The sequence below is a fragment of the Triticum urartu genome, chromosome 3 (genome assembly GCF_003073215.2).
Source record: "Triticum urartu cultivar G1812 chromosome 3, Tu2.1, whole genome shotgun sequence".
Classification (NCBI taxonomy): Eukaryota; Viridiplantae; Streptophyta; class Magnoliopsida; order Poales; family Poaceae; genus Triticum; species Triticum urartu.
The window spans coordinates 669,745,755-669,763,972 of record NC_053024.1 but is presented as its reverse complement, the minus strand read 5'-3'; the positions used below and the strand labels follow the sequence as shown (position 1 = coordinate 669,763,972).

At 50.6% G+C, this 18,218-nt stretch overlaps 1 protein-coding gene across 1 annotated transcript; it reads right to left on the bottom strand.

Moving 5' to 3' along the window:
- Positions 1-9,404: 9,404 nt before the first annotated feature.
- LOC125545811 (NAC domain-containing protein 83-like) lies at positions 9,405-10,697 on the bottom strand. Its single transcript, XM_048709846.1, has 2 exons — positions 10,238-10,697; positions 9,405-10,154 (listed from the first exon to the last, which is right to left on the bottom strand). The coding sequence occupies exons 1-2, from the start codon at positions 10,455-10,457 to the stop codon at positions 9,682-9,684; spliced, it is 693 nt and encodes a 230-aa protein (XP_048565803.1). The 5' UTR covers positions 10,458-10,697; the 3' UTR covers positions 9,405-9,681.
- Between the last annotated feature and the right edge of the window lie 7,521 nt (positions 10,698-18,218).

Below are 18,218 nucleotides of genomic sequence, written 5' to 3'. Positions count from 1 at the left end.
ATCTCCCTCTCGTTCTTTTGAAGCATCTCGGCCTTCGCGGAGCTCAAAAATCTATTCACGATGCCTTCGGTCATCGTGCGGACCATGGTCACCTGCGGGGTAGAGCAAAACGATATTTTAGAACCAAGAAAAAATTTGGCATGACCTTCCCTAAAAATAAGACCAAAAAGAATGCATAGTGCCAAAATTCTCGCCGAAACGGAAATGAATCAACATTCCGGCAAAATATTGGCAACTATCGCATTTCAAATACCGGTACCTGCAAACACAAACATATATGCAACACCACAAACATACATAGATCTAGTTAGGCCACAAAAAGTGCATGTGCATGTTGTTGGAGCGAGCTAGGGAGAAAAAAAGTAGATCTACATCATGAAGATAGCTTTCCCCTTACTTACCTTTTAAAAAAAGTAATTTCACCACTTAATTTTGATGAATCTATGGTGGAAATGAGGTGAGGAGGAGGAGACAGCCGAAAGCTTGGAGAAGGAGGTGGAGGGAATGAAGTGGGGAAAGTGAGTGGGTAGCTGTGGCTGTCCAAAATATCTTGTTAGGGTCCCAGGTTACTAATGGCGCACCACCTGCAAATGCGTCATTAGTAACCCTGGTTACTAATGGCGCACCTGCAGGTGGTGCGCCATTAGTAGTTTTGCAGAAAAGTAAATATATATATATATACTAATGGCGCACTTTTACAGGGTGCGCCATTAGTAGTTTAAACTAGTAATGGCGCACTGTGAGGCGGTGCGCCATTAGTAGTTTTGCAAAAAAAAAGAATAAAAAAATTCAGTACTGGCGCACTCCCTGTCTGGTGCGCCATTACTAGTTAGAACTAGTAATGGCGCACTTCGGTAGGATGCGCCATTAGTATGTATGTAAAAATGAAAAAAAAATTATCACTAGTGGCGCACCTATTTTCTGGTGCGTCATTAGTGTCTTCCACACTAATGGCGCATCACCAACTGGTGCGCCATTAGTATATAGTAGTGGCGCACTACTTTCCTGGTGCGCCATTAGTGTCAATCCTATCTATAGCCATTTTCCTAGTAATGACTATAAGGACTAAAATATTATATTTTTAGTTAGTTGAAGGAAAGAAAAGAGGAGAGAGAAGAGAAGCGAGCTCTTAGGTTGGCCATAGTGGTGATATCTTAGCTACTATCATGCACTTGGGAGTAGTAAACGCGCTGATGTGGCAGAGAATTAAAGAAGAGAGAGAGGGTTAGAATAAGATATGTAGATAATGTATCATATTAAATGTTATGCTACTTTGTGTTATGCATAGAACAATAAATAAGATAATCTATGATACTACTGTATGATATTATGCATTATGAAAATAGTACTTCCTTCGTTCCAAAATATAGTGCTTTCTATGTTCCCGTGCTTCAACTTTGATCATAAAATTAACCAATGAGACCGACTGCGGCGGGAGCAAAAGTTATATCGGTGAATTCGTAATCAAAAGAAGTTTTCAATTATATATTTTTTTCTCCCGCCGCAATCGGTCGGTCTCGTTGTTTAAATTTATGGTCAAAGTTGGACCTCAGAAAGCGCGGGCGCATCATATTTTGAAATGGATGGAGTATCATATATTAGTATATATACTCCCCACTATGAGTAGCCTTAGTTAGTACCAGCTGCAGCACGAGACCCAATACGGTTTGTGAGGTTGTATAAGGTGGGCCAACTATTTATAAACTAGTACACAATTAAAATGTACTACTCCCTTCGTTCCAAAATATAGTGCGCCCGCGCTTTCCGAGATTCAACTTTGATCATAAATTTAACCAGCGAGACCGACTGCGGTAGGCGCAAAAATTATATAATTGAAAAATTCTTTTGAATACGAATTCACTGGTATAACTTTTGCTCCGACCACAGTCGGTCTCGTTGGTTAAATATATGGTCAGTTAAAGCACGGAAACTGAGGACACATTATATTTTGAAACGGAGAAAGTATTGTACATGCCGACTATTAGACTGGCTGTAGATAACGTGACAACTCTTCTCTATTATTAACCATGCTCTTCTCCCTAGCCTTTCGTTCGACCGGCTGCCTCGAGTAACGTGCCACCGCATGCACGTACACTAATTTAGCATCATCACACGGCATCATTAGGTTAGACACCGACTGATTGGCTAATTATCTATATATATCGCTCACTTGGACACTGGCACACACAAGTGCAAAGGCGCTTAATCTAAGTCTGCGTGTCGGGCTGAAAGATACTCGGGTTTCGGTGGCATGCAATGACAGCTGAATTAGCCTACGCTAGTGCTTGCGTCCTTATGGTTTGACACCGATGGCAAGTTGGCAAGTTGACAAACCTTGATCAAGAATAGCTTTTGCATACTACAAGAAACTCAATTGGTCGGGCGCACCCTCTCTTTCTGACCGAACAGACCATGATACTCTAGTTAAATATAGAGGATAATGAGTGAGACTGACAAGGAACTCTACTTAAACCGATGGGTTGCCTTCTCCAGTTCTCCACGCATCCAAGTCAAGCGGCAGCAGCAGCTTGCCCATCTGCCCATGTGCCTGCCTCCATCGTTCATTCAATTGTACCTTCACGTCAACCACTCCTACACTAGTTTCTCGCGTGAGTAAGGTATCTTTACGTGGACCTCTCCAGAACCATTCAGACCAAATAGTCCGAACGTAGTTTGTCATCCAATGCGATACTTCATCGATCAACCGACGGGTTTAGGTGTTCGAAATCTCATAAATTAAATGCAAATCAGAGGACCTTTGCGGCTTTCGGGCCGTTGTCACGTACGTGTCCCACACCCCGGCTTACCATAAACCCTCCCGTGTGAAGTTATTACCGTGCATTAATGCCGGTCAGCGCCGCTGCAGATCGAACGTGACTCCACAATATTGATGTCTGTCAGAGCGACGTGAACGTAGGAGCGGGTGGTGCCGCTTCAAAGCCGACGCGGTGACCGAGAAGCCTACTCCAGCCGCTGCATCGCATTCAAACCGACTTCCCGTCCCTTCACCTCACCGCACCTATTTAAGCAGGACTTCAGCGTTGTCCGTACAATACTCTCGGCTACCCCTCTCCTCGCCCACCCTCTCCACTCCCACCGACCCCGATCCTTTCCGCTCTGACGCCATCCAGACACCACCATCTTCACACCATGCCAAGTTGTGACTCTCCGCGCCAACAGGTGGCGGCGGCAGCTCCAGAACTTTGCGATCTGAATCTTGGCGCCGTTGTCGCTCTCCAGGCTCCTCAACCTCCACGGCCGCCAGCTCCTCCAAGAGGGCGGAGATCATCATCTCCTCCGGTGATGTGGAGGAGCAGCCACTGTCGCGGCAACGCCTATACGTTGAAGCGGCGGGCCATGGACGATGAATTTGTACGGTAAATGGATGTGATGATAGAGCAGTTGCTTCGGGAACGCAGTCCTTAGGAGTAGCGGTCGTCGCTACCGTGAATGCGGAGACGGCGTCCCCTACCCCCCCCCCCCCCACACAATCGCGACGGTCAAATCGATCGACGCATGTAGAAGAAGAAACGTGGTGCTGAAGGACGTGGTGTTGCCGATGATCACGAAGTTGCAGGGGCGCCTCCTCCCTTACCTTAGTGGTTGTGGTTCCTCCTCGCCGTGGAGTCTCATGAAGGACAAGGAAAGGGCGGCTAGGGAGACGGCACTGCGCAATGCTGCACGCCGTTCAACCTTTGCTAAGTTTGACAAGGCGCCGACTTGGGTCCTCACGGACCCCGACCTCGCGGTGGCCTGGGCCTGCGCTCGATCGCTGACCATCGTCGAGATGGTGGCGCGGCGACAACTACGCCTCGACATGGAGCTCGCCAGGATCAGGAGGAGTGGTCTCTTAGCTAGACGACACTGTCATCGTCTCTGCCGCCATTGACGGGGGCTAACAGTGGCGAAGCCACACTTGATCTGTGAGGTCAATTAACTACACAGATTTTTGTAAATACATCACAGCAAGTAGAAATCAGGCAACAAAATCTTATAAATTCATACATTTGACTACACAACACCCAATTGACTACACGTGATATGATTCCTGGCACCGCCACTAGGGGCAAAGGCAAGGTTCCCCGGCCAGGGACGGTGTTGGCCACGGCGGCCCTCCACACGATGCAGGAGGAAGCGGGGCGTCTCATCTGCGAGCGCCAAGCGGCGGCTTGGCAGGGCTAGCGCGCCCCCGCACCCTTCCGCAGCAAGGAGGACAACTTCGACGACGACGACGGCAGTGGTGCCACTAGAGTCATTGTCCACCACAAGTGTTTTTTAGTGTTTTTAGGTTTTAGTTGAACGGTTGAAATATCGGCTGTTCTATGTAACTTATGTCGAATTATAAGTAAATTCCTTCGTGTTTGCGTGAAATTCGTCTGATTTTTAAATTGGCATCGAAATGTATGTGGGCACGGTTAGATGTCCGTTTTACGTATCATTGTGCACAGACGTCTACGTCCACGAACAAATACAATGTCTGTTTTAGTCTTTTACTAGAAGATAGCATTGCAGATGCCCTAATTCCTCACTGCCGCTGCAAACCTAGTTCGCCAATCAAGGCAGTACCAGATCTGTACTTTACGTGCTAAAAGTTGTGTGTGCTCCAAGCTGACACTCCCCTACAAGGAACCTCCAGCTCCCAGACCGGATCCTCTCCTTTCCGTGCGTCGGTACGAGAAGCAGATGGACGCACGCGCCGGTGTCGTCTTGGTCGCCGGTTGCGTCCGGGAGCTTCCCTGCGCGCAGTGCAGCAGTGCACGCCATAGCCGGAGCTTCCGCGCCGACACTGACACTGTTGCTTGCGAGCTGAGCAAGAGGCGAGGATCAAATCACTGTGTCTGTGTGTGCGCGTGTGGGTGTGTGAGGCCAACTCCACCGCACGACTCTAAATCTATACTCATTTTGTCCGGATTTTGTCCGTATGGAGTAGAAATAAGGAAAACAAACGGCGGACAGAGGCCGCACAAACTCGCTGCACGCAGTGCTACTACCCCATTTTCACCCATACGTCGTGGTCGTGGGTGCACATGGTGGGCCAGGTACAGAAAAGGAGAGAGTGACATGTGGGGTCGAGGCAGACATAGGCGGACGACGAGGACGCAAAGGCGTCCGCTTTCTGTCCGCTTTGGCCCCAAACCGAGAGCAACTTTGGTCTGGAAATGGGGCAAAAGCGGACACGGGCCGGACAAAACGTCCGTATGCTCACATGCGTTGGGTCGTTTGATTTGTCCATTTTACCCCAAACAGACACAAACGGACCATTTGGGGTAGAAATGGGTCACGCGGTGAGGCCAACTCCACCGTGCGACCCCAAACGGACGTCCGTTTTGCCCTGTTTTTGTCCCTTTGGGTAGGGATTTGGGGTCGTGTCCGGGCCTGTCCTAGGATGCGGTGGCCGTGCGCCCACCGCGCGGACGCATCCTATTGCCCCATCCTGTCCGTGTCTATTTTTAAAAAAATAAAAAAAGAGACGTTTCAAATGACAAGCCCCAGTTCACGACCCCAGTTCATCACGCCGGCAACAAAGCCAACGGCCTACACGACCATCGCCGGCAACACAACCAGCCTCCAAAATGAATAGTTGTCCTCGCCGGCAACACAGCCAGCGGCCGGCAACACAGTCGGCCTCCAAAGTGAATGTTTTTTGGCCGGCACACTGCCAGTGGCCCAGCGGGCGGGCGGCACCCATGCCAGCCTCCAAAAAGAACGGCCACGCCGATCGGACGACCTAGTTCAGGCCTTTGGCGTCGAGCATCTCCTTCTGCTTGGCCTCGAACCAGGCCCTCGTCTTGTCGCTCATCTTTGACAAGTCCACGCTCATGATCGCAAGGGCCACCTCCTTCGCTTTGGTGGCGGCATTGGTGGCCTCGATGTCGAGCTGCCTCTGCCTGGCCTTGACGTTGTCGGCCTCGATGTCGAGCTGCCTTTGCCGGGCGGCCTCTTCCATGTCGAGCTGCCTTTGCCGGGCCGCCTCCTCCATGTCTATCTTTCTTTTCTTGGCGCCTCCTCCATCTCAAGCTTCTGTCTTTGGAGATCTAGGTATTGCTTCATTTGCTCGTCCTTGGTTTGCCGCTTCTTCTCGTCCCTCACATCCTTATGTGACATCATGCCATGCAAAGTCTCATGCAAGGCCATGGTTGAGGCGTCACGTATGTCGTCCACCTTGAAGTTGGTCTTGCCCCTCGGCCTCTTCAACGCCTCGCCATCCCCACCTCCGACGAACTTGGCCGTTTTCTTGCCTCTCTTCCTTTAAAGTTCACGGTATTGATCCTTGAACTTAGGGCAATTGTTGATGAGCGTCCAACAATGCGTAAGAGTGAATGGCTTGTCATTGTGCCGGGCCTTGAATGCCTTCAAAGATTGAAATGCCTACACCACATGATCAACAACAAGTGAACATGCAAACATATACACGGCCGAAGTATCATGGCCGTAGCAAGGAAAGGGCTAGGAAGAGAAGAGCATACCATGTCCCCAACGCCGAGACCACTCACGGGTCGTGCTTCAACGCTCTCAAATGCGGCACAATACTTGTTGCACTCTTGTTGGATGAACAACCATCTTTTTTGAATCGAACCGATGCCACGGTTGCTTGTAATTTGGTAGGGCTCAAACATCTTCCTTTCATGAAATGTTTTGTGGACTCTCGTCCAAAAAACAATGCCATTTTATTGCGCGCCGGTCCTTGGGTCTTGGCTAATCTCCATCCAACATTGACAAATCAATTTGTCCTCATCTTGTGTATATGAACCGGTGCGAATGCTCTTCCGCTTCTTTTGTGCTTCCGTTCTTTGGGTGAGCTCGTCTATGAACAATGGAGCGCCACTAATATCAACATCATTGGCTTCATCTTCATCTTCACCTTCGACATAGATGTCGTCGTCTTCATGCCACGAATCGCCATGGTCGTAGTCAGCACGGTCGTCGGCCTCCTCATCGGGCACGTACTGGGCGCGGCCATCCTGACTTTGGGTCTCCTCGGGGTCGTAGGCACGGCCATGCCCACCCTGGAAGATCACGTCCTCCATGTACTGGTTGTAGAAGGGGTCGTCCACCGTCGGCGTTGAGGTTGGCATTCTGTCAAACAACACGCGGGGGGCCGGCATGGTGCCCGTGAACGGTGCACGCGCCTGCTTTCTTTGCATCTCGACGGACGGCCGCCCGCTGCTGCTGGACCCAGACGTGACGTTGAGGTCGATGACGGCCGCGGGGCGTGGTGTGGACGGCGCGAACAAGCCCACGTCCGGCGACGTCGAGAAACGGGTCTGGCCGTCGTGCCTGGGCGGAGGAAAGCCGGACGACATGGGCGTGGCGCGCGACGTCGGCGACTGGCAGTGCGTAGGCCGGGCGACCGACGAGCCTGTGCTCGCCGGGCCGACGGCCGCTGCATGGAACCCCGCCGGACGGCCCATGCCAAGCATGAGGATGGCGTGCGCTTTGTTGACGAGGTCCTCCTTCTCGTCGGCAGCGGCCTTGCGCCGCGCGGCCTCCAGCTCCTCGCGCTGGGCGGCGAACTTGGCCGCGGCGGCATTGATCTTGACGGCCGCTCTCCGTTCCCTCCTCTTCGCCGATTCCGCGTCCAACTTGGCGATCTCCTCCGGCGTGCACTCCGAACGCGGCTTCCTTGGCGCCTTCTTCTTCACCTTTGCGGTCGGGTCGACGGCCAGGTCACCGGAACTCGGCGGGGCATCGGCCATGGACGGGGGAGAGAGGGGGCAGCGGGAGGGACGTGAGAGGGTTTAGGGAAAATGACGCCAAATGGGCGTGGGGGGGGGGGTTGGTTTCTCCCACCGACAGGCGGGCCAGGGGAGGACAAGCGCGCGTGTCCCGCCTGTCCACGTGCTGTCCGTTTCACCGCAAAACCGACACAACTTTGAACCGGGGATGGGTCGAAAGCGGACACAAGGCGGACAAAAGTCTGTTTGCGCCCGCGCGCTGGGCCGTCTCGTTTGTCCCTTTTACTCCAAACGGACGGGAGCGGATATGATAGAGTCGCGCGGTGAAGTTGGCCTGAGCGAGCGGATGCCGGTGACTGATGTGTGCGCGCGCGCGGCGCGGCGGTGAGCGTGAACTGCGCGGACACTCGTGAAAAGACAGGCTGCCTCAGTCGTCCCTGTCTTGTGTTGCTGTCAACCTCGACCCGGCTGTGCTTGCGGCTGCCGTAAGCCTGTAACCGCCGCCGTTTAAATACGGATTCGACCCCGCCGCCCGCTCCGTCGCACGACACTGACGCGGCCGGCTGCCGTGCTCCGTTTCAATTGCCTGAAAGAAAATTCACGTCGCCTGGTTTCATTTCTCCGAACATTTCACCAGCAGAGACAGAGGAGGCAGGCACCGTACTGCTGCTATTCAGTTTCAGCGGTGTTCGGCGGCGGTCCGGGCCAAATTCCAGCCGGCTCCGGCGAGCGAGTCCATCGTCGTCGCTCGGATCAGCCGTAGGCGGCATCCGATCCCTGTGCTGCAAGCTAGCTATAGCTGTCTCCAACACAACAGTGCACGCACGCACGCACGCACACACGTCTCTCTTTCTCTTTGCTGCCGTCGTGGCAACAGCGTCGCTGCAGCACGTCGGCTTCAGCGGCAGCCGCTCAACCATTCCACGCATGCAAGCAACCCGCTCGTCACGCGCGCGTCACGCCCTGCATCATACCCAATTTTCTGATATCAGGCCCTAGAGTCTGCACTCCAGGTGCGTGCCGACTCGGGCAACCCACATACAGAAAAAGGAGCTGGCAGCGTATGAGCCATGGCCACCAGCGCCACTACCGCCGAAAAAGTAGTCCGCACTCAGTATTAGCTGCCCGGAGAAGAAGAAGAATGAGACAGTGACAGTGTGAAACTGCGAACGCATGTCCGGTCGAGGTCTTGGTCCTCTCGGTTGATTCCCCAGATCTGTCCCTCTTATTCGGCTTCGATATGATTCGAAGCTAAGTGAGATGAGACGGAACGGGATGCTCGGGATCGATGCGGCTGAAGCGGCAATGGCCGGAAGCAAAATTGTTCGTTCGTTCGACCGGCGGGATTCCTATTCCTCTTGCCAATAACGGGGGCCCCTTTTGATGGCTGGAAATATTCCTGTCGCCCGGCGGGGGCCCGGCGTCGGGAGGAAGAAGAAAGGCATCTCCGGACTGGGTCTGAGTGGATTCGAGTATCCAATCCGATCCAATCAGTCGATCGATCGTTGGATCAGTACTCAGTGGCGCCATCATCACCACGCACGCACACGCACGCACAGCCGTAGCTTATCACAAAATTCGTGAATCCGTCCGCTTTCTGCCTCCATGAACTGAGCTCCGACGCCTTTCTGCCCTGCTTTCTCTGCACCACCTCTGTTTTCTACTGTAGCTGTTTGCAGTCGCTACCTAGTTCATTCTTTACTTGTCGATTTGTACAAGAAGCTGAAATTCACGAGCAAAAGAACTCCAATTTAACGTTGGAACATGAACTCTTTGATTCACAGTGAGCTCTCAGTCTCAGCTCACTCGTCAAACATGGTGAGGTGTTTGATTGCTTGAGCTCGGTTTGCTGATTGCTTGAGCTCGGTTTGTTTCTCCTGATAAGTTGGGGCTGATGATTACTACTGCTGCTACTACGGACTAGTACCACATTAGCAGATCGACGAATTAAAGGGGCACTCATTAGAAAATTACAGGGACCATGATTGAGGTCAGGTCAGCTGCTCTAATCCTCTCGCCGCGCCAGGTTAGAGGCGGTCTCATCATCGTCCTCCTCCATGCCCGACTCGGTCACGCAGGAGGACGCCGGGGACGGTGACGCCGGTGTCATGTCGGCGTCGGCGTCCCCCCTACGCCGCCCCGCTGTGCCGTGGCGCGCTGGCGTGGCCTTCTTGAACACGCGGCAGACCACCCAGTCCTTGGCGGCGTGGAGGCTCTTGGGTGTGGCGTAGGCGGCGAGGCCGGCGGGGAGCAGGCGGTACTCGTGCATGGCCCAGCCGGTGCGCGCGCCGCCTGGGCGGCAGAAGACGAGCGTCCGCTTGGCGCCGATAGGCCGGCCGCAGCGTGGCGCCACGACCAGCCGCTCCTTCCCGGAGGCCCTCCACACGCCGCTGCCGCCCGCCCTGCCCGCGCCGCCGCCCTTCCGCCAGCACCCCGTCGCCGGCAGGTGGAAGAAGTAGCGCTCGCCGTCGGCCTCGCCTGCACGCACATGGCAAACAGTCAGCGCAATGCGGCAGCGGCAGCTCCGTTGGTCAGTGATACGGCGAGTAAGTGGAGCGTACCTGGCAGGTCCGATGGGTGGAGGCGCGCGAGGTCGGCGACGGGGATGATGTCGGCGGGGAGGGGGCAGGAGAGGGCCTTGCGGCGCAGGTAGTGCAGCAGCAGCTCCTCGTCGGTGGGCCGGAACCGGAACCCGATGGGCAGCCCGCCCTGGCCGGCCGGCGCCCGGCACCCGCCGACGCCCGCGGCCTCCTCCGTCCGCCTCTCCGCCGGCAGCGCCATAGACGCACACACAAAGCACAACCCAACCCAACCCAACTAAGCAAGCAAGCAAGATTACTTCCTCTCTCTCTCTCTCTGTCTAGGATGGGCCGTGTGCTCGCTGTAGGCTGGCTCACATGCAAGTCAGACTCAACTCACACACTCGCTCGCCCCTCCATGGAGGACGGAGCAGAGGTAGAAGAGAGAGAGAGTGGTTGAGCTCGTGCGGGTGCGGGATGATAGCTAGCGGGAAAGGGGGAGGCGGTTGGCGGTTATATAGTGGCAGGCGGCCGGTGTCGTGAAACACACTCAACCGCCATCGGCGAGCTCGGCTTTCCTTTCTTCTTGCCCTGCCCTTTCCATCAAGCGAAGGGAACAGAGAAAGGGAAAGCGGGAGCGGGCGTCCCGTGCAGCCCTTAATCACCCTCCAACCGGTGAGCTCCGGGCTTAAGCAAGCACGCAGGGACCCTCCCTCCCTCTGCACCTGTCTCCGGTAGGGGAGAGGGGAAGGAGAACAAGGCATCGAAAGGCCATCTTTTTCGTGCGCGCCCGATTCTCTCTTTCTCTTTTCTTTTCTCTTCTCTATGCGTCCTGCCGTCGAAACGAAATTCCTTCCCATCTCCTCCCTTCTTTTCCCTTTTTCTGTTGTGCTGGAGGAGGGAGGAGGGAGGGGGAAGGAGAAGCTTCCACGTTACAGCAACGCGCTGGAGCGGGGAATCGACGGCCACCTACCTTGGATTCCGGCATTCAATTGGCGAGCTTACTTTTTTTACTACGGAGAAGGAATCGGAGCGCTGACACCTCGCGTGCCCGTGCGGCAGCGCCCAAAAGAGACGGATGGGCTGCGCCACAAGCATCCTTCCAGCTTAATTACCTCGCCAGTTCACCCTCCGGGCTGAAACGTTTGGTGATGAGTGCGCCGCGGCAACGGCGGCCCGCTTTTGGGGTGGACTTCACAGCGGCTTTCGGAGTCAAATGCATGCATGGCCGTCCGTTGCCGTTGCCACTTGCACCTCCGCCCCCGCCTCCGGCTCCGGCTTTGGCTTTGCTGCGGCATCCGAGGGGAGGGAGGTCCCCGGCCGGGCGGTTGCACGGGTGAAGTGGACGGGGCGGGGGCGCGCGGCGCCATGCATGCACGCACGCTGCCGCGCACGGCCATCGGGCAGTGCGCGTGGCCGGCATCAGCACCGCGCGCTGCAACATTGTGCTGCTGCCTTCGTCCATGGGTGCGTGCGTCCGTCCGTGCCCGGCTGTCTGGCACTGGCCAGCCAGGTGCCCAGGTCAGGCTCAGTGGTACCTACGTCGTCGTCGCCTGCGCTTTCCCGTCACGTGAACCGCACCGCCCGGCTCCCGTCCCGTCCTCGCTGCCGTCCCGGCACCGGCGCTGTTCCGTCGGGACTCCGGCGACGGGCGATGGACCGGTACATGGACTGGTCTCTACTCAACCACGTGAGCAGTGGCGTTTCCTTTCGGACGTACCGATCGACACCCTTTTCCGCATGCGGTTGGGCTTGTCGATGCATGCGCGGTGGCGTATGCCCATCCGCGGTAGCGCGGACGTCCGGCGCGACGGCCCGGTTGGGTTGGCCACCGGCGCCAGCGACGATGCCTTCACTGTTGTGCTGACTGGGAGAGAACGCACCGAGCACCTGTGTCTCGGACGCTCCTCTCGGGTTCGATTCAGGGACTGGTTCAGGAGCGGGACGTGTCAACAAGAAAAAACACGGATAACTTTTGTTCTCGAGTGTTTCCTTGCTCTCCACCACGTACGTGTTCCTGCCTTCGTTTCTGCTATACAACCCATGGAATTAGGTGGACAACACGAAACCAAATACGTGAGGTGTAGCCGTCGCCTCATGTAGCCGACCTCCTCTGCTAATATTACATTTTCTCTGCCTTCCGCCGGTCCGCCGCATCTTCGGTGGCCTTAGGGCCGAGTAGGCGCGATGGATCCTGACTCGCCAGGATGGAAGGGCTTCATCTTTTAGGTGTTACCTTAAGTTTTTGTTAGAGTTTGTATCCTGTTCAGTAAGACGAGACGGCGCCGCTCTCTGCAGATGTAATAAGATTCTTTCCGTCTAGCCCCTATTTCGATGGTGCGTCTAGCACCGACTATGGGTGTGTGGAAATGGGTTTCCGGCGGATCTATTTTCGGTGGTTCCGCTTGGATCTGTTCGTTGTTTGTCTATGTCTGTGTGGATCGTTAGATCCTTCTGATTTATGCTACTCTTCATTGTCGACGGGTGCTGTTTTCGTGCCTTGTTCCTACGGAGACTTGGCACGACGACTTCCCGATTGTCTACTACAACAAGTTTTGTCCGGCTCCGACGAGCGACGGGCGATGACGGCGGTGCGCCTTCGGCTCGCTCTAGTTGTTGTAGCCGTCGCTAGATGGTCTATAAATCTAGGAAAAATGTCCATTTTACTACCCTGAACAAAATTGGTGGTTTACATTACCCCTTGATCTTTTTTTCGATTCCCTTACCTCCCTAAACAATCGCATACCGGACAAAAGAAACCCTAGGTGGTTTTTCTGGACTTTGCAGTTGACGTGGTGCTGGTCAATGGTGGTTTTGACTTGTGGGTGGATCCCACTTGTCAGTTTTTTAAAAAAACAAAGAAATATAAAAGAAGTACTGTACCTGGGCCTTACCTCTTGTAAATTTTGGCCCAGCCCAACCCAGCGAGGGGCAGGGTCGTCTTCAACCGCTGGCGCAGGTCGTTGAAAGCACGCTGCCAGGGGTAGCCGTTTGCATCTACGCGGCTAACATCCACTCCTCGTCAGCAAACCTTGTCGACGAGGGTCTCCTTGCCCTAGAAAGCTCAAATGCCGACTCAATCGATCGACGATGCCCAAAATCGACTGAATCGAGCTCGTCTTCCTCACTTCCGACCATCAGTCACCGTCGTCGATCTGTTGCCTCTCGAGTCTCCCCGACCTTTGTGACCTTGCCGTGAGCTCCATGCGGTGCTGCCAATCTTCCAGACACGTCGTTGATGAGCGCCTCTTCGTCCAACCCCCTCCCCACGATGCCTCACTCCGGCGACCGCGGGCGAGGTCCATGCCCTCGCCATGGGCCCTCACCAGCCCATTCTACCGCTTTGGCATGCTCACGGTGAGCGCCTAATGCCGGTGCACCCCTCTTCCCTCTTCCATGCGCCTTGTAGTGCCCTGCCACCTAGCTTCGAACGGCTCCGCCGCTGGGCTCGGCCATGCCTGAGGGTCTGACCGTTCCCGCTCGCGCAACCACCTCCGTTCTACGCGGAGCGAGCCCAGGAGCACGCAGGATGAATCCACCGGCCATTTGGTCGCCGGGATAGAGCTCCCACGCCTTCTGCTGTGATGTATGCTCGTCGGCGGCCTTAACACCGATGGTTAGATTAGGATTAGTGTTAGGTTATGTTAGTCTTGGGTCACTGACCACAACCCCCATCTAATTAACTCTTGTGTTTAACCACCAAGCCAATGAGGTGTGGCCCCCCGGCCGGTTTGACTAGTCAGTGCTGGCTGGGCTGACCTTTTTAACAGGTGGGCCCCTCTCTCACTGGTCAAATACCGCTTTGACCTTGGGTAAAATCATCCAGGGTCTGATTTTGTCCGGTATGAGATTGTTTAGGGGGTGAAAGGAGCAGAAAAAAAGATCAGGGGTTATGTGAACCATCAACTTTATTTAAGGTAGTAAAATAGACTTTTTTCTAAATCTAGGTATAGTTTTTATTATTTCTGGTGTTCATTGTACTACAATAATTGAAGATGAATAGATCAAAAAATTTCTCACGAAAATCCATGAAGTTACAAAGTTAGTAGTATCGACTGCAGGCAGCCTTATTTTTCCTACGGAGAATTGGCCTCAACAATCCTTTGCAGTACTCTTGTCTTTACTGGGCCAATGACAAAAAATGGATGGCCTAGCAACCCCCAAAAACAAAAAACACGAAGAAAAGAAAAAACTAATAATGGGAGAAGCCGGATTCGAGCTCATTATTCTGGGAGAAGCCTGATTCGAGCTCCGCACGCTAATAGTGCTATTTGACCCTACTTTCAGCACAACATTAACAGATATATACCCAGTCTGAATTACTTAAAAATTCTTAACAAATTTGAAAACAGCCACAAATTTGAAAAAAGTTGACAGGTTTGAGAGCTTCGTTGATAATAAAAATGTTCACGGAATTGAAAAAAGTTCATAATATTTGAAAAAATATTCCTGAAATTTCAAAAGGTTCACGAGCTACAAGTTCATGCATTTGAAAAATATTCACCAATTTGAAAAACAAATTACGACTGGGAAAAGTTCACGAATTTGAAAACTATTCACATAAAATAGAAAAATAAAAATGAGAATAAAAAGACAAAGGAAAGGAAAACCGAGAGAAAAAAGAAAATGAAGAAGAAGAAAACCAGAGAAAAACTGAACAGGAAACCGATCGAAAAAAAAACTAGGAAAAACGTATACAAAACTAAATTATATGGGCCGGCCCTTTAGTGTTGTGCGCCCGGCATGAAGACATGCTAGCCGGCACTTAAGGCCCGGAATAGGGTCCTGCTTTTTTTTAGTGTCTATATCTGTGGTCGATTCTCCAAAAGAGAAAAAACAACAAAAATGTATGTTTTCTTTCAGGAATCGTCCTAGCCATCCTTTTCGTTAGACAACAAAGCAGCAGCAACAAAAGCGCACAAACATGCAAGCGGCCGAGCTGGAACCAATAAACACACACACACAATTTTGCACACCCTTTGTGTTCGGTTATGTCATTATGATTGATAAAACAAAGTTATTGTTGCAAAATTGAAATGTGTAGAGGACATTGGACATTGTTTCTCTTTTCTTAGACATATTATGAAGATATGGAAGAAGGCTCTGCAAGATGTGGCTGAAGAGCAAACAGGAAAACTTGTATGTATGTTGGCGGAAAATGTCTATTTTAAACTCTGAACTCATAGAGGTTTGACGAAACGAACCATCAAATCGAAATCCCGGTCGATTGCACCATGAACTATGCAATCTCAATCTATATTGAACCCTGGCATCGTTTGTCAAATGAGGATTGTCGGCGTGTCAAAGGATGGCTGGGATTGATGCCATGTTGTTGGTCGACGGAAGTTACCACCAGGGACAGCACATCTGTTGTGTTCACTTGCTGCCTTTTTTTCTTCTTTCTTTTCTTTTTTTCCTTCTCTTTCTTTTTATTTTTTGTTTTTCATTTTTTTATTAAATTCTCGACCATCTTAGTAGGAAATAGAAAACGAAAATGAAAGAACGCCGTGAACCATATTTTGAAAATGTAAAAAAGGTCACGGATTTTTTTATGGATTTAGAAAAGGTTCAAAATTTTTTGAAAAGAAGTTCACCGATTTTCAAAAGAAAAGTTCATGTATTTTGGAAAAAATTGTAAAACTGAAAAGAGTTCGTAGATATGAAAAAAGTTCACGGATTCGCAAAAGTGCACGGGTCCTGTAAAAGGTTCAAGAATTGAAAAAAATAACTGAAAAGAGTATCACACGTTAGATTAAAAAGGGAAAACAATCTATAAGGAGCTTCCACGAATAAAAAGAAAGAAAGAAATTGGAGCAAATTATTCACAAGAGGCAAGGTGACGTACTTGGTGGATTGTTAGTGCTTTCAATTATAATGTTCTCATTTTCCAAAAACTATTCATAGATCAAAAGATGTTCACAGATTCAAAAGATGGTCGTGTATTAAAAAATTCTCATGGATTTCAAAATATGTTCGTATTTTCTAATTTTGTTTGGAATTTCGAAAATTGTTTTTGTTTTAAAAAATTGTTCACAGATTAAAAACATGTTTGGGATATCAGAATTTGTTCAAGATTTCAAAAAATGTGTGGAGTAAACAAAATTGGAATTCCAAAAATATTTTCATTTTCAGAACAATATTAGGCATTTAGTTGTTTTCCTAAATTTTTGAGAAACGTTCAAAATTTTGTAAAGATTGTTTTGGATGTGCCACTTCGGTGGGATTTAAAATTTGTGCTTCCTTTATAGAACCAATAGACATTATCTCTAGTGGCTAGTCGCACACGTTTTCATGAATTAAAAGTCGCGAGTTCGATTCCTGACTGCGCCAATAGGTGCTCCCTTTTTAGCAGTGTAACAAGTAAAAAAGAAGATATTTTTTAGCAGACAAAAAATACAAATGGGCTGGCCCAGCGCAGCGGAAGGGTTTTTGCCGCTCCTTGGCCCACCAGCCAGATGAATCCCTGCAACGTCGGTGTTTTTATGCCTCGAACGATGCCAGGGTTGGATTTAGACCGGGATTGCATAGTTCAGGATGCAATCGACCAGGATTTCGACTTGGAGGTTCGTTCCGCCGAACCTGTATGAGTTTAGGGTTTCAAATCGACGTTTTCCTATGTCGGCGGGCTTCCTTTATGCAAAACTGAAACTTTTGTCAAAAATATTTGTTTAGGAGGACCACCTTGTCTTCAAATGATCAAATCCTAGATCTGCCACTACTGCTTTGTCGCATGTGCCTTCTTCGTCATCGGTGGCTTCCCTTTCAAACCACCCAAATCTTCTTCCTCGCTGGCAGATGCAGTCCCCATTTGTCCTCTCTGCGTGGAGCTTTTCTCCTCGTATGTGGCCACCTCGCCTTCTCCTCTCTGCTTGGATCTTCTTCCTTTCTAGCGCCCGTTGAGGTTGCCTCCTCGAGCATGTACCCGCCGGGAGGAGAGCTAAGCAGCGGCATGGTTGCTGATGGCTGGCTCCTGAGTCCGCCACCGTATCCTCACTGTATTTGGTCATATCCCGATTTGCATCTCTTTTGTTATTCAGAGAAAATCGGATACTGTGGGGTCCGTGTATCCATGCGTATCCCTTTGCACTTGCACTAGATTGGCAATAGGATAGATTGTGTCGTATCTTTGCTTTGTAGCTCTACATAGCCGGTGATTATTTCGCACTTAGACGCTAATTGGTTCCATATGAGTACAACGTTTTTATTTGGGCTGGCCCATCTAATCATCTTTCGGTTTTGGAAACCTCCTGGTCCGTTTTTTTCCTTCTTTTGTGTTTCTACGAAGGTTTTACCCGCTTTTTTTCTTTTTGTTCCTTTTGTTCATTATTCAAATTTGTGATTTTTAAAAATTTTGTTTTTATATTCATAAAGATTTTTTCAAATATAATAATTAACTTTTAGTTCGTGAATAATTACAAATATCATATATTTTTAAAATTAATGAACAATTTTAAAATTTGAAAAAGTTTTAAAAAATCCTGATCATTTTTAAAATTCATGAAAATTATTCAAGGTCATGAATTGTTTAAAATCCACAAAAAAATTGGCTAAATTATTTTAATTTCAAATTTGCAAATATTTTTCCAAATCCATGAACAGTTCCGAATTTCACAAATTTTTCTTGTAAAAGTGGCATTACCAGGTTTTCTTAGACAACAAAGCAGCAACAATAAAAGTGTAAGACCATCCGAGGGCGCTTCCTATTAGGCGCTTCAGGCGTCCGTTAGGCCACTTTGCTAATGGGCTCCTGAAGAGCAGCGAGGTTGGCCAGCCATTTTTTTAATCCAGCAAAAGAAACTCGGTCCTGCTACAACCCGGACCTGTCATGCAACGTGTTACATTGCTTCCTTTTCATCCTTTGTTCTGTCTTCTTTTTTTCTTTTTTTGTCTGTTCCTTTTTTCAAAATGTGTGATTTTTTTGTTGAAAATTAATGAAATTTTCATTCAAAATTGATGAACCTTTTAGAAATTTGATGATTTGTTTTTAAAAAAAGCGATGAACTTTTGTTTTCGAATTCAATGA

What these genes read in the sequence shown, in the direction of transcription:
- LOC125545811 (XM_048709846.1), bottom strand. Translation starts at nt 10,457, where the DNA reads ATGGCGCTGCCGGCGGAGAGGCGGACGGAGGAGGCCGCGGGCGTCGGC. An exon ending in CCACCCATCGGACCTGCCAG is followed by an intron (nt 10,155 to 10,237) that starts GTACGCTCCACT and finishes ATGTGCGTGCAG; the next exon opens with GCGAGGCCGACGGCGAGCGC.